At 37.2% G+C, this 24,431-nt stretch overlaps 1 protein-coding gene across 3 annotated transcripts in view; it reads left to right on the forward strand.

The window, feature by feature from the left end:
- acad11 (acyl-CoA dehydrogenase family, member 11) overlaps positions 1-24,431 on the forward strand; it is a 128,261-nt gene that overhangs the window by 23,780 nt on the left and 80,050 nt on the right. For 2 of the 3 annotated variants that reach the window (XM_079806171.1, XM_079806172.1), the window contains exons 9-12: positions 18-132; positions 962-1,039; positions 1,377-1,515; positions 19,336-19,443. In XM_079806171.1, coding sequence (XP_079662297.1) covers positions 18-132; positions 962-1,039; positions 1,377-1,515; positions 19,336-19,443 — 440 coding nt within the window. The remainder of the gene's footprint in view (positions 1-17; positions 133-961; positions 1,040-1,376; positions 1,516-19,335; positions 19,444-24,431) is intronic. The other variant, XM_079806173.1, reaches the window with a different exon arrangement.

Consider the following 24,431-nt stretch of genomic DNA (forward strand, 5'->3'; position numbering starts at 1 on the left):
GTGGTTTTTGATTGCAGCCCCACGTTAGCCCTGCCGATCTGTGATCAGCTGTTCATGCAGTCACCCAAAGGCCAGGTTGTCCTTCAGCATATGAAAGAGTTCATGAGAAAGCACGTACTTCCTGCCCAAAAGGTCAGCACTGCTGTCAGCTGTGTGGAACATCCTCACGTTAATACCACATGAGTACAGAAAGATATGATGTCAAAATTTCTTTCATATTATCAGATCTGGTTATTTGAATTTATACAAATAAAAAAAATCTTAAAAATTTAAATTAAATTATTAAATAAAATGATAATGCTTTGAACTAATAATACTAATACTAATAATTTTTTATCTATTTGTTTTTGGTTTGTGTGCAATTACAGTGGTGGCCAAAATCATTAGAACACCTGACGGATCTGAAAATATTGATATTTTTTTGTCTCCAAAACAAGATTTCATTTCATAATGTTCATGAAACATGCAGATGGTTGCTCTGACCATCAAATATCCGATGAAGTGAGTCATGCTGTTTTTATCCACATTTAACTTTAATATTTGTAGCAATTACAGCAGCACATCTCTCTGGCATAGTGTCAATATATTATAGAACTTCAACACTAATGTTATCCCATGCCTTCTGCAACTTTAGCCAAAGGCTTCCCTTTGAATGTACAATAGATCTGTCCAGTTTATTTTCCAACTCGCCCCAAATGTGCTCGACAGGTTTGAGGTCCGGACTTTGAGGGGGCCAGTCCATCATTTTCAATGTTCCAGTAGATTCCTTATGTTGCAGGCTGTTCCAACAATAGTTAGAAGAATGTTTCGTGTCATTGTCCTCTTGGAAAATAAATCCAGGCCCAATAAGACGACTCCCATATGCCAAGTGTTCTAATAATTTTGGCCACCACTGTATATTGTTTGTGTACAATTACTATAAGCAAAATTGTATTTCCCCCTTTTATTGTCTCTTGTATAGGAAGTAAAGGAGTACTACGCCAAACACAAGGACACACCTGAGAGATGGCACACACCTCCTATGTTAGAGGAGTTGAAGGTGATGATACATACAATCATTGGCATATTAATTTATAGTACCATCATATCACAACTTAAACTGCCATTTGGGGTCAGTAAGATTTACATTAAATTGATCAAAAGTGACAGCAAAGACTTCTTGAAAAAAATCATGGTTTTCACAAAAATTTCGACATGGATAATAAGAAATGTTTATTGACCATCAAATCAGCATATTAGAATGATTTCTAAAACATCATGTGACATTGAAGACTGGAGTAAATTATACCAAACATCAGTAAAATAGCTGCAAAGAACAATGTATCTAATTGAACTGGAGTGAGTAAGATTTTCTCTGTATGTGTCCGTGTGAGCAGGCAAAGGCTCGAGCCGCAGGCTTGTGGAATTTGTTTCTTCCTGCAGAGAGTGGCCTCTCGCAGCTGGATTATGCTCATATCGCAGAGGAGACCGGACACTGCTTCTACGCCCCCGAAGTCTTCAACTGTCAGGCCCCAGGTGGGTGTGTGCCTCTACATGGGTCAGAAATGTGACTGTTTTTATGAGGCTTTTCAATTATGGCTTAAAGCTACTTAAGGTGCACGTCTTATGATATTCAAGTATATAAGTGTAGTAGGTTACACTTTATTTTACGGTGTCATTGTTAGGTAATTATACACCGATCAGGCATAACATAATGACCACCTTCCTAATATTGTGTTGGTCTCTATTTTGCTGCCAAAACAGCCCTGACCTGTCGAGGCATGGACTCCAAAGAAATGTCATATTTTGAGTTTGAGGAGAGTTTGAGTGGCCAAAGACAAAGGAACACAGATGGAGAATCGCAGAGATTAGTTGAGTCTTAAGGCGGTCATTTTAAACCGAAACTAAAATGAGCACGGACGACCGGCATTCATTCACAGCCGCATTGTCAGTCATTCAAGGCCGCACAGTGCGTGTCCAGTCTGGCGCGTTTTCAGTTCATGCCTACGGAAGCTTAACTTTCATAGGAATTCATTGAGAACACTCGCTTTGCTCTGCAACACTCTGTTATGAATGCCCGTGCGGCCATCTGTGTCTTACATTCTGTGAGTGAGATCCCACCCCTGTGCAGGGGCGTAAATCGCGGGGGGGACGGGGGGGACAGGACCCCCCCAATCTGAGGGCTGTCCCCCCCTGAAAACCATGCTGAGTATTGTAAATAATATAATGATATATACTTAAAATAAATGTGTAAGTAGTAAAACAATACAAACGCAAACGGGACAAAAAAAATGCGTTTTAAGTTTAGAAACATTTTGAGTCCCTCCTCCCCCCTTGCCCCACAGTGGTTTGATCCACCGCGCACCTCAACTAACGTTACCCATAGACCGTAGATAAAGTACCACACAAGTTTGGGGAGATAACAAAGCTCTTCAGACAGCAGTTGTGAAACTCCAGTAAGCTGTTTTATTCACTTTAAACATCAGATGAAGTGATTATTTTCTCTTTAATACAGATTAGGCAAAACACTGTTAACATCACTTGCCCACTGCGGCACTGCCCCGGGCCACCGTCGTTTTAATTTTTATAGTAATAAAATCATTTGACACAACTATTACAAACTGAACGTGTCTGCTCAATACAGCACAAGCCGAACGGGCAAACAGCTGACAGACAAGATGATTGCGGAAGATTTGGTTTCAAAGCGAAATGTAAAAGCGCGAAATGTAAAATCGTAAAAAAAATTTAAGGGAGTGTGTCATTGTACTGTTTTGTAGTTGTGTTTTTCATTACGAATAATTGGCTAATGAACCCAAAATACAAGCAACCCGCCCCCGAATTGGCGCTCATTCTAAACCTAAAGGTTTTGCTCAATATGAAGTGGCAGATCAGAGGGCTTGCTGCAGTTGAATAGCTAAATATCTGAATATCATAGTATAAAATACTTTGTGGAGGACGCAAGATAATTTAATATTTATAATATGACTGCGTGGTGAACCTTAATCGTATTTAAACAACTATCACTTTGTGTTGTTGGTCAGATAAAATGAAAGAGAAAAGAAAAATGGACATTACATAATTTTTCAGTGCACCAAAACGCCAAGTAGCCTAAGTACGAAATGTTTTTTGTTTTTTGTGGTACACATATCCTTATAAGAAACGATTTTGGCTGTATTATTTGTGTCCCCTTCAAAATTTGCTCTTGAGAAATGTCATGTTTATTGTCCCCCCCAACTGTTAGATGAAATTTACGCCCCTGCCCCTGTGGGCGGGTTGAAAACATGCGGAACTAACTCCTACTACTGGCTGTAGTCTCTAGCCTCTGGCCAAAAAAGCCTCAGATGATGCAAAATGACAATATTTTTTCCAGACATAAAATACATAAATCTCTCGTCTCAGGGTGATATGAGGTGGGGAAGCACGGTCATTCGAATATACTACCGGGTTTCTACTGATACAAAGCTTAATGCTAAATCGCTGAAGTAACCCTTTAATAAAAGGGTGCCAATAATTATGGCCAACGTGTTTTGGAGAAAATTATTTTTCATAATGTGATTTACCCCCCACCTTCAATTCTTTGACTTTAATGAAAGGTTAGATTTTTGTGAATTTTTTTTATAAAATATAAAACTGATAAAAGATGCAGATTTATTTTTACAGCCATATTTGATCATATTTACCAGAGGTGCCAATAATTCTGACCACAACTGTATAAAAACATTATGTGATTACCTGCGCTGCTGGTGTTGCCTGAGTCACGAGATAAACGAGGATCTGCACGCTGCTCAATACTGCCGGAGGAATAATTGGAATACAATGTTTTAAATTTTATTTTTAATCGGAGCCTATTGTTTTTGCTGTAGTGCATGTTTATTATGATTAATCTCCACTCTGTCTACAATATAATGCTGTCCTATCATTGCACTCAAGATATGACTCGTTTAAGATGATCATCAAACCAGTGTTCATTTTGACAGCAACTATTGATTTAGTTTTAGTCAGTCTTTTGACTAAAATGCAATTTACTTTGTCATATTTTAGTCATTTTTAATTATTTTAGTTTTAGTCTAGTTTTAGTCGACTTAACCCTCTCGAGTCGGCAATCACGCCGGCGTGATTGGCTTGCTTTTTTTCTTATCAGTGCCAAAGAGACTCAAATAACTCTGTCGTTTTTTATCATTCAGGCAAGTGTTATACATCATTATAATCTGTTAAGTTTCTATTATTTTTTTAGTACAGTCACAGCAGAGGTGTCAAAAGTATTCGCATTCATTACTCAGGTAGAAGTATAGATACTGGGGTTTAAAAAGACTTCTGTAGAAGTTGAAGTATCAACTCAAGCTTTTTACTCAAGTAAAAGTGTAAAAGTAACTGGTTTCAAAACTACTTAAAGTATAAAAGTAAAAGTAATGTAAGGGGAAAAAATGCCATTAAAGGGGTAGTTCACCCAAAAATGAAAATTCTGTCATAATCTACTCAAATTGTTCCAAACCTGTATGAGTTTCTTTGTTCTGAAGATTGAAGAATTTTTGTAACCAAGCAGATTATATGCAACCATTGACTGCCATAGCATTTTGCCCCTACTATGGCAGTCAATGGTTGCTCTATCTGCTTGGTTACAAACATTCTTCAAAATATCTTCAGAACAAAAACTCATACAGGTTTGGAACAACTTGAGGGTGAGTAAATGATGACAGAATTTTCATTTTTGGGTGAAGTATCCCTTTAAGGACAAAAGATTAGGCCGCGCCACAGTGCATACCCCACCTCCTCAAAAACACATTTTTCTGAAGGCCATAATGACTATAATGTTATATTAAAAAGTTAATGTTGAACATTTTTTCAGATGCACTTGGCTACGCGTTTCAGCCGCATATATTCCCATTGAAAATGAACACATTTTAGGACAATGCAAATACATTAAAGAACCATATTGTGTACTACTGAGCATTAACGTGTTTCATGGAGTGGAAGATTTGATGACTAGTTGCCTATAAATATTGTAAAGGTGCAAAAAGTCAAAATTCAGAGGCATGTTATCAATAACCATTTTTTGAATGTGTGATCAGTGTGGACAGATTGGGTCAACAATTTCCAGCCCAAAAACCTCACCAAATGTACATTTATATATATTTTTAAAAATGGTTATTGATAACATGCCTGGTTATTGATAACAAGTTTGCACCTCTTACAATACTTATAGGCAACTAGTCACTCCAAGAAAAAAACCCAAAACTTTAACTGCCAAAATAATGTGATATTATTTTATTGCCATACCAATCAATGTTGATAAGTAAGTTACCATTTTATCTCCTTAAAGCATAACATTGATGATTAAAAAAAAAAAAAATCCCAGTAAAACGGTTCAAATATGACTATATGTCCAGGTAGAAACTGTCAAAACCGCAATCCCTTAGAAAAACACAAGATTTTCAATGTCAACAGTAAGAAGCCAATTTACGTGCAAAAAGTGCCCAATATAGAGATTGGAAAACGCTATGTAATTAACAGGCATTTCACACGTTAATGCACACACCAATGTCAAAATGCGTAATTCATTTATACTGTACAATAATCCGTCAACAAATACATAACAACAATGCGCTTACCCTTGTGTTGCACTTTGCTTTGACAAAACTACAGTATGTCTTTCGTGAAGTACATGGCACATGCACATTTAGCACAGTCAAAACGGATTAGTCGTTGATTTTAACATCTTTCAGCATCTGTCGGGGTTGCTAGTTGCAGATGTCCCATGTGTGTGTATGATGATGGACGGGAGTCGCGGTTATATTTAAAGAGTCTTCGAGTCACAGGTGTAATTCACGTTTGAGAGTTGAGTCACTCTCCCACTCTTTACTGTAGATACAACTTACTGTGTATTTATGCCACTGGCATAGCGATCACTGGAATATACAGCTACGAGTCATCGCGCTAAAAACCCGGCTAAAGTCATGAATGAGGCTGAGCACGTCTGCCTGCCTGCTGATCGCTGATTGGCTGAAAGTGCATGCTCGTCGGCGAGAACCCGCCCTATCTGGCAACATGGTGTGTGATTTGTGCAGGTGCAGGCGTGATTGATCGCCTACAACCCAATAGGGTGTCGGAATGGTTTGTGTTTATCCTTCTCATCCAACCACAATCAAATTCACTCTGTCCGGATGGCGCGATTTATCTGGATAGTTTATTTTATTTTATGACAAGCCGGAATGAAAACATGCCGAAATGGAATAGGAGTAACGAGGCTATTTTTAAAATGTAAGGAGTAGAAAGTACAGATAATTGCTTGAAAATGTAAGGAGTAGAAGTAAAAAGTAGGCTGAAAAATAATTACTCCAGTAAAGTATAGATACTCAAAATTTCTACTTAAGTAAGGTAACGAAGTATTTGTACTTCGTTACTTGACACCTCTGAGTCACAGTAAAAACAAATTGTTGTGCTTTTTGCAAAATAAAGAAATCAAACATGATGCGCGATCTGCAGCCTCTCTGTCAAAGACGTTTATTCAGATAGTCTTCAGAAAATGACCTCTAGCTTATTGAATACTTTTTTCACAAACATGAGCCATAAGTCTAAAGAAACACTGAAATGTCAGGTTTTAAACACTGTAAACCAAATCAAAAACAAATATTCTGTGTTTATGTAATCCGTTTGAAAGCAGATTGATGTTAGTCGTTCCTGAGCGGCTCATCATAGACTAATGCGACCACGCCCACTAAGCGCGCGCTCTATTGAGATTCAAATACTGAGGCGACGCCCACACACACATCAACTCAAACAAACACATCGTTCAACGAGGCGCCCTGAAGCTTTCTTTGTTTAAATGAGCTCAAAATTACTTCCAGATGTAAGTAATTACCTTGACAAACTGTACATCATTTAAAAGATCTAAGACTCAAGCTTCCATTTTTGACCTCTGTTTTATTCTCAAAGACATATAGTGACCGTAATTTGTTAATATGTGTCAGGAGTTATGGATATGAAAACCGTCGGTACCTTCAAAAGATAGTAATACGAGCGTCAGCTGCTCTCATTCATAAAAAACTCTTCATACTTCATACTGGCAGCCGGAGGGCGCTCCGTGCACATGTAGTCCATATATATATATATATATATATATACCGGTATATATATATATATATATATATATATATATATATATATATATATATATATATATATATATATATATATATATATGATAAGATATCTTCTTCATGCGTGCTATATATGGACTACATGTGCACGGAGCGCCCTCCGGCTGCCAGTATGAAGAGTTTTTTATATTTTATAAGCCAATATATGGCTTATCTGTGTTATTTATACCATTTTGGGTGTTTTCATAATAGATTATATTTATAATGCAATGCTACTTGAGCTTTTATAATTATGCAGAATATTGTGAAATATATTTTCTGTCTGATTTTTTTGATCCAAAGCCAAAAGTAAGTTTGGAGTAAAAACATGGTTTTAATCTCATTAGCTAATTGTTGTGTTTTAATAAATTGGTGTAATAAATCATAAATTATAGTTTAATAAAGCATAAATTGTTGTGGCAGAGAATATAGATTGCTTTAAGTTATCTGGTCTACCTTTATGAAGCAACTCTGCACTGTGCCCAAGCAGAATTTCCCCTTGGGGGACAATAAAGTTAACTAACTAACTAACTAAGCAAAAACTCACTTCATTTTGCTTTTCCACCCAGAAATTTGTACTTATCTAGTAAATTAATCTTAATTTTAAGAATTTTAAATATTTGGACTGGAAACAAGAAAAAATACCAAATAAGAAGAGCATTTTTTGCAGTGTAGTCACATCTTCTGATCATTTAAAATACTATAGGCCTTTGTTGATTACATTCCAAATATAATAAACTACAAAAAATATATATTTCCTTTGCCCTGTTGCTCTCTGTCACAGACTTACCTGAAGCTCATTCATTATGCAGCTCATTAATGCGAGTCCTTTGTTATCTCAGGTGCTATCTCATCATTATTCATTAGATATCACGCCTCCTCGCATATTGGCTTTGAGAAGAGAAACTGTCTTACAAATTTTAAGTTAGTGTATTGTTTTATGTGAATGAGTAGGCTCAATGATTCTCACATCAGTATAAAGAAAAAACTCTATGGAAATAAAAGATGGAGTCAAAAGCAGGGCTCTGAACCGGTTCAAGGAACGAAAACAAAAAACGGAAACGAACAAAATTTTAAGAGGAACAAAAAAGGGTACGAAATCAAAATCAATTTGAATCGTTCTGAACAGAAACGTTAATTTGAAATGACCATTAACTGGTTAATAACGTTATTTTATCGTTCTCTTTAATATTTTAATTTGGCAGTGACCAATCATGAATTGAGTAGTACGGCATGTGATGTTGACGGATCAAGCGTGAGTAAAATGCCCGCGCACCATCATCTATGAATCTACCGGTACGCAAGTCAGTGTAGAGCGCGCATTTACATGCCTCAGGTAGACATTTCTTTCCCCGCTGAGGTCTACAATGAAAGCGCAGGTATTGGAGGACATTCCTTTCATACGTTTAAATAAGCAGTACGGACTTTAAGCTCAAATAGTCTGATTTAGGCTAGTTTGTGGATTTTGTTTAAGCCTGTCCAAGCAGGCATCTATCAAAAATTTTTCCTATAGTCTTTCAGATTGCCAATACAGGACAATGTTTTCTATATAGACGGTTGATGCTTCGTATTAAATGGTATGTTATATTGTATTAAATGATCAAGCTTTATTAGCTGACTGAATTTGATTATGTGATGCAAGGACGTGTTGCGCAGTGTTTGCTTTGAAATTACCAGTTGACGGTGCATTAAAAGAGCAATGGTTATCCAGTTTATTTATTCTTTATTCATGCAATTTTTAAAACAAGTCGTGTTGAAAAAAAGTAATGTACAAAGAATGTTATCACTCTTCTGAAAATAATTCGGCATAAGAGGGCCACTTTAGATTGTCTAACGCAAAACAGGTCCGCTGTTTATGCTTTGTAATTAATGCATGTATTTCTGGTTTTAAAAATGTTATGAAATAAATATTCAAGTTTAATTACCATGCGTTATATTATTATTGAGTGAAAATAAGTCTATTTATACATATTTGTTTAAAGTATAGGCTAAATTAAAATAACGTTATTAACCGGTATTTTTTCAAATCAAACCGTTTTCGGAACAGTAATGTTTATTGAGGAACGCAAAAACGGAAACGCTATAATATCGATTCTGCTCGGAGTGAACCCATTGATATTTTTTTCCATTTTTAAGCCCTGGTCAAAAGTCTTGTGAACGCATATCTATTGTGTGTTTTGAGGCCTTAATTTTAAAACAAATTTTTTTGTTTTTTCAAAATCCGTGCATAAACATTTTTCTCTCAAAAACACAAGCATGTACATACATGTTGCTCACATATTATGGTTGCCCAGTTTGTGCTGAATACAGTGTAATTACACTTTTGCCATTAATGTGTTTATAAGCAACTGAAAAAAACACAAATGTCAGAGCATGTCAAAACTTCTAAAGGGCCCCAAAAGAGCTCAGACTCCAGAGGGTTAATATAATAAGATTTTAGTTGACAAAATCTATAGTAGGTCTAGTTTTAGTTGACTAAAATCTAATGGGTTTAATTAAATTGTAATGCATTAATTTAGAATTTCTCTAAAATTTCCAAATCCATTACCATATATACTCCTGGAGAAAACATCTATTAATCTGTTAATCTGAGGAAAGAGTAACAAAATATTCTACTCAAGTAAAGGTACTATTACTTCAATGAAATTTTACTTAAATACAAGTAAAATTACCGGTCTAAAAATCGATTCAAGTAAAAGTAGAAAGTAGTTCATTTCAAATTTATTCAGAGTAAAAGTGAGAGTTACTTTTTCTTTTTTTTTACACCAGCGGGGGTGGGGGACTCTCCTGTGTAGGGTTGTAATATAATTATTTTGATGATATGATAACCAACATCTCAGAAAACATCAGTTTCACAGCATCACGGTATTCAACAAGTATTTAATAAATAAACTGTATTATTAAATTATGGTTATTATTATCACCAGCCGTAAAATGAATGAAAACTGATTTTTTTTTGGTTGAACAAATGCTTTATTATAACAAACTAACAAATGCTTTATTATAATAGAGTCCTATGAATTCTTTCTTTTTATGATTTAATACAAATATAGGCTATTATCAAAAACTGTGGTAATCAAATAAAATGTAACAAACTTTTATCCTTTTATTTTTTTGGCAAAGTGCTGCAAAACAAAGATTTACTAAATTAAACCATTGATTAATGTTTAAATTATGTATTATTATTATTTTTACAAGTAGGCTACATTCTATTGTAGGCCTACAATAATAATATATTTCTGTCATAATTTCTTCTAGTTAAACTAAATTTTTATTTTGACAGATTGTAGTGAAGACCTGTTTCAGAGTGTATTTGACAATAGTTTTTTGCTCATTAGGGGTTCTCTCAGATCAGCTCAGGAAATGTTCATGTGTTAATTTCCAAATAAGGTTTGTGAGATATTAAAAACACCATGAGCATCACGCGTACTTGAGTATGTAGTAGAAACGCTGCTCATTCACACAGAGACAGAACAAGCAGATCATATATTTATATGTGTTATAAGCAGTGTATAAGCAGTGTTTTGCACTTTAATATTCACAGACCATGTCGCGATTTGATTTATTGTACCACTCTACTTTCAATATTTTCATCCATCCATCAGTTTGCGTTTTTACCTGACATCTGCGTTATACTGTAAATTACATTTTTATGACTGGATTCCGGGATTCCCTCTGCATCACAGAAATCCTTCGGCCTTAAGTTATAAACATTACGTACCTTTATCTGCACAGAAGGACGGTGTTCCCGAACATGTTCTGTTTGTTTCCTCATTTGCATCCAAATTTTTTGGGAAATTGGATATCCTCCAGGACAACACCACGTTTTTTTTTTTTCTTCTATATCCGAAGTATTTCCATACTAGCCAGAAGTTCACGGCGGCGTTTTGCTTTCAGCTGGGTCTGCATCACTGACGTCTGTCTTGTCCGTCTCCAACTTTTTGAGATTTTTGCGCGTTTGTTCCCTCGCCCCTCAATTCAATGCAGTAGTTTCCGGAGCGTGATTTTCCCCCCTTTGTATTATTTATTTATTTATTTATTTATTTATTTTTACTCAGTAACGGATGTGATTTAAAATGTAGCAAAGTACAATACTTCAAACTAAACATACTTAAAGGTCCCATGGCATGGCATTTTTCTATTATTTTATAGTGTTTCCTGAGGTGTACTTATATTGTTAGTATGATTTTTACATCATAAAATGTCATAATTTAGAAATAAAAGGCATTTTGTCTATACTGCTGTTTGCCCTGTGGCTGACTGCCCTGTTTCAAGAAGCGTGTCTGCTGTGAGACTTCAGTAAAAACGCCCACTGTTGTGATTGGCTGACATCTTTGCATTTGAAATGAGCGGAGGGGGCGTGGTTTAACGAGGTCTACGACGCACGAGCTGCTGCCAGAGAGACGGATGGACCTGAGTTCACTTCTCATCAGTTCTCTCAGCATGTCTCAGTTCAGGGTGAACTGTTGTAGTTACTAGAATATACTTCAGGTTATTAGTTTATTTCTAGTCGGAGGGGCTGTCACTTATGTCAGAAAGTTAGTAACTTTAGTAAATTATGGATCAGCGCTGACTCGAGACGCGAACCGTTTAGAACGATTCAGTCCGATTTGGTGAACTGGTTCGGTTCACTAAAAAGAACCGATTCAAAAGAATGATTTGTTCGCGAACCGGACATCACGGAGACGGAGCGATTGCTAACAAAGTTATTTATAGTAACTACTGAGTTGTGAGAGCACTTTCTGTTAGCGCAAGTTTATTGTGTTTGTATCTGAGAGTTCTGAATAAACACGAGTCCCAGTCACGCCGAGTCCGTCTTCATCATTATTCTACCAACTTTGTAACACATGCAATGTACCATTACAGCGAGATGAACGAGTTAGTAAGTTTGATTAAAGCATTATTTCTAGATATGTTCCAATCATATGAAAAGCGTCAGTGACGCGCATTGAGTAACTTACACAGCGCAAACAAAGGCACAACAGCAGTAATCGAATGTAATCCAGTTTATTGTGGGGAAAGCTGGCTAGCATAGCCGGATACGCTCACGCTTACCCCCCTTCTGCTTAATCTAACGCCGCGTTTGGTGCCTCCGCTGTGGGCCAGATGCAGTACTGGGGGTCGGGGTTGTTGAAGGCCGAGCTTCGGCGTGCGTGAGGTTTCTCTCTAAAGATGTGGCTCTGCCGATGAAACTCCCGACTGTATGCACATTTAAGAACAGATAGACGCGACGAGGACGTACAAAAACACTGACTCACAAGATAGAAAACACGAAAACACCGTTCTGTCGGGAGAGAGAGAAGCCGCAGTGTGTGCACGAATAATAAATAATTAGCTACACATAAGAAATCACTGATCACAGATCAGAAGGAACTGAAAAAAGACTTCTGTTTTCATTTGTACATCCAAACACTGAGAAACTGCCAGCGTTCACTCATTCACAAGCCACAAATATAGCGTTTGCATGGGCGTGCCAGATTCTCTGGGCGGAGGAAAGGGAGGTAACCGTTCCTGCTTGGACGTCAAACCAGGAGACTTCAGGATTGGTTCGTCTGGCCTGTCATTTTCTCAAAGACAGAGAAAGACAGCCAGAACTCGGTTTTACACCGATCAACATTTCTATCCACTTGGGGACAATATTCAGGCTAGGGGAACTCATATTAATGTTGAAATACCTCATAAAATGAAAATTTCATACCATGGGACCTTTAAGTAAAAGTAAATTTACAGATTTTTTAAACTACTTAAAGTAGAAGTACACAGAAAAACTACTAAATTACAGTAGCGGGAGTAAATGTAATTCGTTAGTTTCCACCTCTGCTATTAATATGAATGATATTAAAGTTTGAACGTGCAAAACAGACAGAGACCCACTGTCTGTCACATATAACATGTCTTTATCTTAAAATTAAATAAAATCACTTCTAAAGAAGAACACATGGTCTTCTTTTCAATGAATGGTAAACTTCTTTAGCCCTCTGAGGTTAGTGCAGGAGTCTCTCCTGATACGCACGTCCATAAAGCACTCACGGAGATGCAGTCATAACAACAAAAGCCGCGGTTTATTGATTACAATCTCCGGTTTACTTTCCAACAAAAATACAAAATTAAACTTTCCAAGAAAACTCAATATTCGTGTGAACAAACATGCGATTGAAGAAACTGTTGCTCTCCACACTCTAACCTGTCTACCAAACAATTCTAGATTACTATTAAGACCTGCACTTTCGCGCCGTAGTGACGCGTCAAGAGGGAGGAGCAAGTCAAATCACGTAGACAGGTTAGTCCAGGTATTAAACATACAAAATATATAATAAATAAATTAAACATGAATCTTTTTCCTTTTCTTTTCTGATAGTGCACAAAATTCCAGATATGGCTCCTACATCCTGGCCCCTAATTGTTAATGCCCAAAGCAGAACAATTACCAAACAGTATTTTAACGGAGCCAAAACACACATAACTAATATAGTCTTGCCATATTTTCAATATACCAAACCAAAACAATTATATTGCATTCCATTTATCAATGTCAACACATTTTCATTTCTTACTTCCTTTTTTTTTTTTATACAATCCCAAAGAATCAGAGTCTATGTATATGATGCACAATCCATAGGGAAGGAGATGAGAAGTCCAATGGGTGTTAATGTGGTGCGAAAGGTGAGAAGTCCATGTATGTGCAGAATTTTGAGTGTATATGTGGTGCGAAATTGAAAAGTCCATGTATGTAAAGATATGTAGTGGTGTGTGAGCACGCAATAGTATGTACAGGTTTGTCAGTTTATGTGAAAGCGTGCGTATCAAACTTGACTATAGTATGCTGACATTGCATTGTCAGCCTCTTAAGCTGATTCTTCAGCTTCCAGAAGCAGGCAGAGTTTGGTGATAGGTCTTTGTAGAACAGCAGTTTTAGTCTTCACCAAGACACTGCGGACAAGACCTTTGGACCCTGGCAGGGTCTTCATCACACGACCTAAGGGCCATGAGTTCCTTGGTGCTGTATGGTCTACTATGACTACGATGTTATTTACCTTGAAGTTTCTCTTGGTATTGACCCACTTTTGTCATTGCTGCATCAATGACAGATATTCAGTGGTCCATCGTTGCCAGAAAAGGTCTGCAAGGTATTGCACCTGTTTCCATCGCTTTCTAGCATACAAGTCATCCTTATCGAAGAGTCCAGGTGGTAAGAGGGGTTTGGATTTCAACTGCAGAAGGTGATTTGGTGTTAGAGGTTCGAGATCATTTGTGTCACCTGATACAGTTGTGATGGGCCGGTCATTGAGAATACATTCGACTTCACACAGAGCTGTTTGTAACATATCATCGTCCAATGTCTGTTGTTTTAGGACAGAAAGCAGTATTTTTTTTACTAGCTTGATTAACCTCTCCCACACTCCTCCGAAGTGGGCTGCAAATGGTGGATTAAATATCCACCTGACATGATCGCCCAGCAATGCATCTTGAATTTTTTGATGGTCTATTTGGTTCAAGGTGGCCTCTAATTCCTTCTGTGCGCACACAAAATTGGTGCCACGATCAGTCCTGATGGTCAGTATTGGTCCTCTGCAACACAAAAACCGTCAAATAGCATTGATACAAGAGTTTGTATCAAGTGCTCTTGCTACTTCCAGATGAATGGCGCGGCTCGCCAGGCAAGTGAATATCACTCCCCATCTCTTCACTTGTCTTGAGAGCGACCTCTTCTGACTTCTATGGGTCCAAAGTAGTCAATACCTACATGTGAGAAAGGTGGTAGATCAGGAGCGACACGTTCCTCTGGTAGGTCAGCTATTTTTTGTTCTCCACTTTTAGCCTGCATTCGTCTGCAAAAGACAAAATACTTTATTATCTTTCTCGCAGAGGAATTGGCAGATGGTAACCAGAACCTCTGACCCAATCTTGAGAGCATGTGATTTCTTCCTGAGTGTCCAACCTTCTACTCAATTATTCTGGTAGTTGCGTTGTTCTGCAGGTTCAAACAGTTCACAGAGATCTCCCTTCTTACCTCTGTATCGTTTGGTGAGATGTAACTGAGACCTTCTGGTACCTCAGGCCATTCGGATTTCTCCTTTGACAGGAAGTGAGGACCGTTCAGCCATCTGGTGGAATTCAGGATGGATTCAATCTGTAGACCATGTGAGCTGTCATCTGCCGGGTTGTCTCCAGAACATACGTGCCTCCACTGATGTACTTGCGAGAGGTTATATATCACTGCAATTCTGTTGGCAACATAAGTATGAAATCGTTTTGTTTGGTTATGGATGTCCTTCAGTACTACAGTACTGTCTGTCCAAAAAGTAGAATCTTCCAGTTCCATATGAAGTTCCTTTTTGCAACATTCTATCCACCTTTACAGCCAGGGTTGCGGCTGCAAGCTCAAGTCTAGGAACGGTCATCCGTTTCAGTGGGACTACTCTGGCTTTTCCCAGTACAAAGGTGACGTGAACATGTTTGATACTGTTGGTAAGTTTGAAGTAACTTACCGTCCCATATCCCAGCTCGCTCGCATCACAAAAGTGGTGTAATTCGGCAGTCTTTACAACACCAAAACTTTCAGGCTTCATGCACCTGTCCACTTCAAATCTGCTTAGCTGGTCTAACTCTGCAAGCCATCTTTGCCATGGTCTCATCATTTCATTTGAGATAATTTCATCCCACCCATACTTCTCATGGCAGAGCCTTTGCAGGATTTGCTTAGCTTTAAGAACAAACGGGGATAGGAAACCTAGTGGGTCATAGATGGAATTGACCACAGAAAGGATTGTTCGTCTTGTGGGAGCTCTGTTTATAACGGCTACTCGGAAGGTAAAGACATCCTTTTGGATATTCCACTGGATTCCGAGTGCCCTCTCAAGAGGAGGTTTTTCTCTGTCCATGTCCAGCTGTTTCACAAGAGGGGCTCTGTAAATTTCTGGAATGGTCTCGAGGACTTCAAAGCTGTTGCTCACCCATTTACTCAAAGTAAATCCTCCTAGGGTGCATTCTTCCCTGAGGTCTTTAATGAGCTTGATAGCTTTTTCCACGGAAGCCACAGATTTGAGACAATCATCGATGTAAAAACTATGATTAATTGTATCAATGACTTGTGAGCTGTATCGTTCAGAATTATCAATTCCTGTTTGCTTTAAGGCAAAGTTGGCAATGCTTGGAGATGATACAGCACCAAAAAGATGAACATTCATCCTGTAGATTTCAAGTGGCTGGTTAACATCCCCTTGTGGCCACCACAGGAATCGAAGAAAGTCACGATGATGATCTTGAACTCGTACCTGATAATACATTGCTTCGATGTCTGCCATTATTGAAATTCTTTCCTTTCTGAATCTAAGCAAAACACCAAGAAGGGGGTTAGTCAGGTCAGGGCCTTGGAGAAGTTCGGAGTTAAGAGCTTTGCTCTTGAATGAAGATGAACAATCAAAAACAACTCGAAGTTTTCCCTTCTTCTTGTGGTACACCCCATGATGCGGTATATACCATACATGACCATCATTCCTCTGGAGTTGTTCTTGTGGCACCTTTTCTGCAGAGGTGGACAAAGTACACAACTCCATTACTTGAGTGAAAGTAAAAGTACTACTAGTCAAATATTACTCTGTTACAAGTGAAAGTTGTTAAAAAAAATTTTTACTTAAGTAAAAGTACAGAAGTACTTGCTTTTAAAAGTACTTAAGTATCAAAAGTAAATTTCCTTTTTTATGTCAATGCATTATTTTATTATTGTTGCATTGTTGTATAAATGCACACTATGCCATGGTGGTTTAAGCCAGTCAGTGATGCTCCATCCGACATGCTAGCATACGACCACCTTGAACTAATTTAAATACTTAAAAGTTACAAAGCTTTTTACAAAGCTGCTGTCCCTTTAAGGCAGAATGCACAAATCCTACACACTGATACACATCCGATATTCCCCCAACTGTTTACGTTCACTTAAGACATAATCAACTTTGTTTACATGAATGAAAAATGAAAATTGACATTTTGTGTGTATTGGTCTGTTTAAGTGCGAAAAAAACACAAAAGAAAGCTCTATTCAGTACTCGTGCTCTGGCATCTCAGAGGCACAAAAAAGACTGAACTGAGCTCTTTCATCATGCTTTCTCAGATTCATCCATATGTCTATGCTTCTCTTTCTCCCAGACATTTATATTTTGCACACACAAAAAAACACTTTTAAAAAAAGAAGAAAAAATCATCCACTGACTTGCAAAGCTGCTACAGAAACGATTTGCGACTTCGAGGACCTTGATAGAAATGTAGTGGAGTAAAAAGTACGATATGTGTCTTTCAAATGTAGTGAAGTTAAAGTAAAAGTTTCCCTAAAAAATAATACTTCAGTAAAGTACAGATTCTCAAAAAGTGCACTTAAGTACAGTACTCAAGTAAATGTATTCGTTACTGTCCACCTCTGCTTTTCTGCATATCCTTTCCTCAGCACATCCTCCATGAACACACTATACTCATTTGCATAAGCAGGATCCTTCTTGAATCTCTTTGCAAGGTTAAGTGTACGTTGTGCTGTCACCTCATAGTTGTTAGGCAAGGTTGCATCTTTATCACGAAACGGAAGAGGTAAGTGGTAATGCCCATTTTTGAGTTTCAATTAAGTCGTTGCTATGTTCATGAATATTTTGTCTTCAGCTGACATATCTCTTTTGTCCTCATAATCCTTTTCAGGAAAGTCATGATTATATTGCCTGATAAGCAGATCTTGAATATTCTCCATAGAGATGCGATTGGCCATCACTGACATTAATCCAGTTTTATCCATAGAGGGACAAGAATTAAGTGGGCCATTAACCACCCACCCTAGCAAAGTCTTGACCGCATATGGTCCATTTCCTTGACTGTTCACTATTTTCCACGGTTCCATAGCTTTTGGAACATTAATTCCAATCAAGATTTCAATATCAGCGTTGATTCTTTTTAGTTCGATTTCTTTCAAATAAGGCCATTTTTCAAGATCATGGTGAGTGAGAAGGTTATCTTTTGACACAGGGATCTTGGGTTGAGTGTATACTTTAGGCAGATCTATGTATACACCTCCATTGATGCTACCTACTTCTAGTCCTGTGAGCTCATAACTCTTAACAGGTCTCTCTTGCCCCATTGTTTTCAGAAGAATTTCAGTTCTGCGTCCTTTGGCATTCCGCTGATTCATGAGATTCTCAGTGCAGAACGTCGCCGAACTGCCTGGATCACTTAATCAACTTTAATTTGGACTGGCACGATTGCTAGTGCACATTCCCTACTGGCCCCTGTTGCACGATCAGCTGATACTAGTGCACTATTGACTGGCGTTCCTTTTGGTTCTGTGAAGTTTGGGTTTGGCCAAATCTGCTTCTTCTTTGAATTTCCATTGTCAATGTGGAGCAGTGTAGGATGTTTTCGTTGACATATCTGACAAACCATTTTCTTATTGCAATCTTTGCTCATGTGACCCTTTTTTAAGCATCCAAAACAGTGACCTTTCCTTTTGAGATATACAACCTTTTTGTCTTGGGATTCTGATTTTAATGTTTTGCAGTCAGTTAATGCGTGGTCACCTTGGCAAAAACTACATGAGGTCAAAACAGCAACATGATTGGTGCCTGCTTGCTGCTGCACTTTAGATGCCTCTCTGCTGGTCTGCTCATCAGCTCGTGTCACTGTCGTAACAAAGCTGCTGCCCCTCTTAGGGATCCTCAAGCTGGTGGTTCTGTGTTTTACAACTGTACCTTTAACAGGAGTAGGATCTTTGATATCTCCGAAGACTGGATGAAGTAAAATCTCAGACTGAGTTTCCAGAAATTCTACAAGATTTCTAAATCTAATACGAGTGTTCGTTCTTTGGAATGACTCAAAAGTTACTGTCCGCCACCTTTCTCGGAGCTTGTATGGGAGTTTGGATACAATCAATTTCAAGTTTGAAACAACGTCCAGTTCATCCATGAACTGGACAGGTTAGTCCAGGTATTAAACATAAAAAATATATAATAAATAAATTAAACATGCATCTTTTTCCTTTTCTTTTCTGATGCACAAAATTCCAGATATGGCTCCTACAGCATTCTTTATAACAACATTTATATTATTTCACTTGATCAATTGAATGCATCCTTGCTGAATAAACATACTAATTTCTTAAAAACAATCTTACTGACCTTAAACTTTAGAACATTAGTGTAAATTGTGAGTGACTTATGTTAGTACTGATACAGTACATTTCTAACAGACACTGGGAATATGGAAGTCCTGCACCTGTTTGGCACTGAGGAACAGAAGAGACTCTGGCTGGAGCCCTTACTGAGAGGAGACGTACGATCCTGCTTCTGTATGACAGGTAAGTGTGAAACAACTTATTTTCAAAATGTACTAACTGACTGATCAGTTTTAAAGAAGCTTAGTATAATTAAGCTGGTTTCTGGTTCATCTGACCAACTGTAATTTTTTTTTAAACTTTATTATTATGCAAACTATAAATGTGACACCATTTACTTGTGACAAATACAAAATAAACAAGGCAAGCAAACACACATGCCAACAACTAAAAGTCCATTCTGATAACTCCTGTGTGTATGGAGTGTATATATACACTGTGTTCCAAATTAGTATGCACGTGACATATCAGTAGGATTTTAGTATAATAAACATTCAGATTTTAGTTTTTCGAAGTGTTTGTTTGTTTTTTCTCATACTGTATCTTTTTATATTACTGTTGTCAATCTCAGACAGGTTCAAGTAGTTTGCCAGGTCTTCTTAAGTAAATGGAAAAATGGAAAAGAAGAGGTTGTTCCACATTATTAAAGGATTAGTTCAATTTAAAATGAAAATGATCCCATGATTTACTCACCCTCAAGCCATCCTAGGTGTATATGACTTTCTTCTTTCTGATGAACACAATCTGAGTTATATTAATAAATATCCTGATGCTTCCATGCTTTATAATGACAGTGAACAGGGCCAACGAGTTTGAAGCTCAAAAAAAATGCATCCATCCATTATAAACATACTCCACATGGCTCCAGGGGGTTAATAAAGGCCTTCTGAAGCAAATTGTTGGGTTTTTGTAAGAAAAATATCAATATTTAAAACTTTATGTAAAACATTTTAAGTAAAACATCTAGCTTCCGCCAGACCACCTTCCTTGTTTAACTTACGAAAAAAGCGTAACTGGCGTGAAATATGACATTGGTCGTAGCGTAAACATTTTGAACTGCAAGAGGTGTTACACTTTCTTCGTAAGTTGAATACGAAAAGCGGTCTGGTGGAAGCTAGATATTTTATAGCTAGAATTTTAAAGTTTTTTCCTAAACAGAAGAAAGATATTTTTGAAGATTACAAGCATGGTTTAATGGTGTAGTGTCTTGCAAAAGGCATAAAAACAACTAATATTTTTTGAGAACTGATTAGAGATTGTTGAACTGTCAAAAGATTTTTGTGTAATTTAGAGCACAGAAAGACCCGGTCAGAATTAAGGGCAGTTTCTGTCAAACAAATGAATTTAATAAAAAAAAAATCCACTGTTGAGCAGAAAACAGGTATTTGAAGCTGCTGGTCTCTCTGGAGTCTCAAGAGCCTCTCCGTGCAGGCTGACAGTTGTGCATAAAGTTGAATTTCAGCCACCTCTAACCAAAGCTCACAAAGAGAAACGTTTACAGTGAGTGTAGAAATACATTATCAAACAGATTTATTGCTGTCGTGTTTTTTTTGAAGCATGGGAAAGTGTCCTGCATGAACATCGTTTTATATCAGAAGGCACAATACTTATTTTTATACCATAGCATAAAATGATTGTGAACTCCACATACACTATATTGCCAAAAGTATTGGGACTCCCCTCCAAATCATTGAATTCATGTTTTCCAATCACTTCCATGGCCACAGGTGTATAAAATCAAGCAAGTAGGCATGCCGACTGCTTCTGACTGGGTTTGGCGGTTGCCAGGAGAGCTGTACTTGCCTGAACCATTGTGCCAAGTAGGCATGTGCCGTGTATCAAATTTTCATGTTGCGATTTAATTGCTGAAGCTTTTATTCCGGTATACGGTATTATCACGATATTAAAATAAGTTGCAAAAAAAGTGTTGTCATACTATATAACAGGTTTAATAACTTTCTTATAACAAAAGAACCGAACATTTAAATACAATAAAGCAATACACAAAAATTTATTAAGTAAATAAATATTTAAAACCTATTAAAGTGCAAAAGAATTATAAAGAACAGTAGGTAACACTTTACAATAATGTATCACCAGTTAATGCATTAACAAAGAATGAATATCTAAATTTTTACAGAAGTTATTCTTCTTTGATAATGTTGGTTTAAAAAAGCAACTGTTAGTTGGTGTTAGCTCAGGTCCATTAAAAAATACAGTTAAAACTTTTGATTTTAATGTGTTATTAAATGCTGAAATTTTACATTTAACTAAGATTAATAAATGTTTTAGAAGTATTTCTCATTGTCAGTTTGATAATTAATGAACTAATGTTAAATAATGGAACCTTATGGTAAAGTGTGTGACTGAACAACAAAGAATCAGAAAATATTCAAACAATATCTAGGGCATGTAGTCCAGATTAAAATATTAAATGTTTAAGTTTGAAAATGAATAGCCTTAAGTCTTTAAGTATTAAGTATTTGGTTATGTGATGAGCACGGTAGCGAATACAGAAAACTGTTTTGTTTATGGGGATTACCGGGGAAACGGCTGCATTTCTGCTGTTCCGTCAGTGCCCTCTGCTGTCAGAAAGTGAATGCGCTTCTCCTACACCTGTTCCGCCATGTGTGCGTTCCTCTTTAACGTGTTGTTCATTTTAAATGGTTGATGGGTAAAGTATTCTTAAAATGCATTCTAAGAAATCTAAATAATTCATAATAAATAATTATTCACTGTATTTTGAAGTGCCCATGGTAACAATATCGTGCATGTTCATTATTGTGATATATCGTATTACCATTTACCGGCACATGTCTAGTGCCAAGTGTACAATTTGGTAGAGGGGGGATTATGGTGTGGGGTTGTTTTTCAGGAGTTGGGCTTGGCCCCTTAGTTCCAGTGAAAGGAACTCTTAAAGCAGCACTAGGTAGGTTTTGCTCTCGGGGTCCCCCTACAGTTGGGAAACAGTATTGTCCTCTACTACTGTCGTAAACTCTGTCAGGGGATGCTGCACACGTGCATTTGTTGACATGACAACCATGATAGCCCTGAACACTGCAGGAGGAGTTCACATGCAGGTGTTCTGCTTGCGTCGCGTGTGAAATGTCTTCATCCCAGGTACAGTGGCATATGTTTCAGTAGAGTTGGGGTACTTGGACTCGGACTCGAGTCCAATTTTGAATGAACTCGGACTTGTCACGCACTCGGGTGAATATGTACTCGGACTTGACACGGACTTGGACATTTTGGACTCGGAAAATATCCCGAGTGCAGTCGAGTCCGCGTCATGTGTAACAACAAAACCGGCATAAAACTAAGATAAGAAATTAATGAACGCCTCCCCGCCTGTGATTTTACTGCACCACACCGGCAGGCAGCAGTAGCATCATCTAATGCTTGCAGACAATACACACATCACACGGATCGCAATGCGTGGCTAGGACAATGTCTTCAAAGTCAGCAATAATTTGTTTTGCTTTTGAAAATCATAAAGAATTTATTTGCAAGAAATCCAGTAAAAAGAAGCACTCTGCGGATTGCAAATCAACTGATTGTGTCTGGCACGACTTTCTACCGACATGTTCAAAGAAAACCTAGAGAAATGTAAGTTGCTTATTATAACTTTTAATACCAACTTAAATCCAAATAACTTAGGGCTGGGTGATATGACGATATATATCGGATTCTTGTGTGCATACTATGCAATTCTTAATATTATATTGAACCGTTCGGTATTCACGGTTGGGAATTGCGTTGTTTTTTTTTTTTTCGTTTTTACATTTAATTAATCATTTTTTATTTTTCTCCGTTTGAAATATTTCTCTCAGTTTATTTTGGCTCTGTTTGAGTGTGCCTGTGAGTCTACGCGCTGATATATAAGCAAATATCCAATCATATGCACTAAAATTAGGGGGTGTTTAGCCACGCTTGCAATGCTGGTGTCAGAGAGTTATACTCAGGGAACACTATAGTTATTCACAATCACGATTTGCATGCGTTTTAAAGCCTTGCTGGTTAAATGTTTCATTCGTGTGCTCATGCACTGTTTTAACATGCTGCCGCTTGTCCTTAAAGGGACAGTTCACCTCTAAAATTATGTAATTATTTACTCACTCTAATTTTGTTCCAAACCTGTATTAATTTCTTCTGTTGAACACAAACAGTTGAATGGTAGCCATTGACATCCATATTATTATTTCCTACAATGGGACCAACTGGTTGGTTTCCGACATTCTCCAAAATATATTTTATGCCCAACAGAAGAAAGAACTTTATTCAGGTGTAAAACAACTTGAGCTTGAGTAATCGATAACTATCCCTTTAATGTTAATAAAACAACAAAAGACAAAGAGAAAATCACTCACTCACTCCTGACTAACTTTAGTAAATTTAATAAGAATCACTGTAAATGTAATACAATGAAGTTTGTTTTATTTTACATTTAATTGTTTTATTCAATTTCTATAGTATTTATTCTTACTTGAATAATCATACTTGAGAAAATATATCATTATCGTGAAATAAGATTTTAGTATCGCCCACCCCTAAACATTAGCATTTGGTGATACCAGAGCCATTAAATAATTGAAATACAATAAAACAGGTTAATTTGTGTTTTTCTTGCACTTGTAATAATAAAAGTTCTACATATATCTATGTCCATTCTATTGTTTGAAACCATTGTGATTGGAAACTAGTTGATCTGTTGACAAAATAAAAATGTTAAATGGCAATGGCTAGATGTAATAGTGGTATTTTTTGTTAAATTTTATATTGCCATTGGTTTAATGGGTTGAAAGGTTAAAATATTAATAGAAGATAAAAAATTACAATAGCAATTTCTAATCTCTTTTCAATTTAATTACACTCTGGACTCGGGCGGACTCGACTCGGACTCGGCCGATAAGAACTCGGACTTGAGTCCAACTCGGCCCCTTTTGGACTCGGACTTGGACTCGGACTTGATTGTTTAAGACTTGGACTTGACTCGAACTCGACAAAGGTGGACTCGGACCCAACACTATGTTTCAGCATGTCATATGAATATCATTTCATGGGTTTTATTTTTTTCAAACGCCAAATGATCGCGATGCTCACATTTACAAGCCAGCGTCATTATAGTAGCCTAGTCTATTGGTTACCGTTTTACGGAATCTATATGATACTTC

The sequence above is a fragment of the Gobio gobio genome (assembly GCF_949357685.1).
Source record: "Gobio gobio genome assembly, chromosome: 23".
Taxonomy (NCBI): domain Eukaryota; kingdom Metazoa; phylum Chordata; class Actinopteri; order Cypriniformes; family Gobionidae; genus Gobio; species Gobio gobio.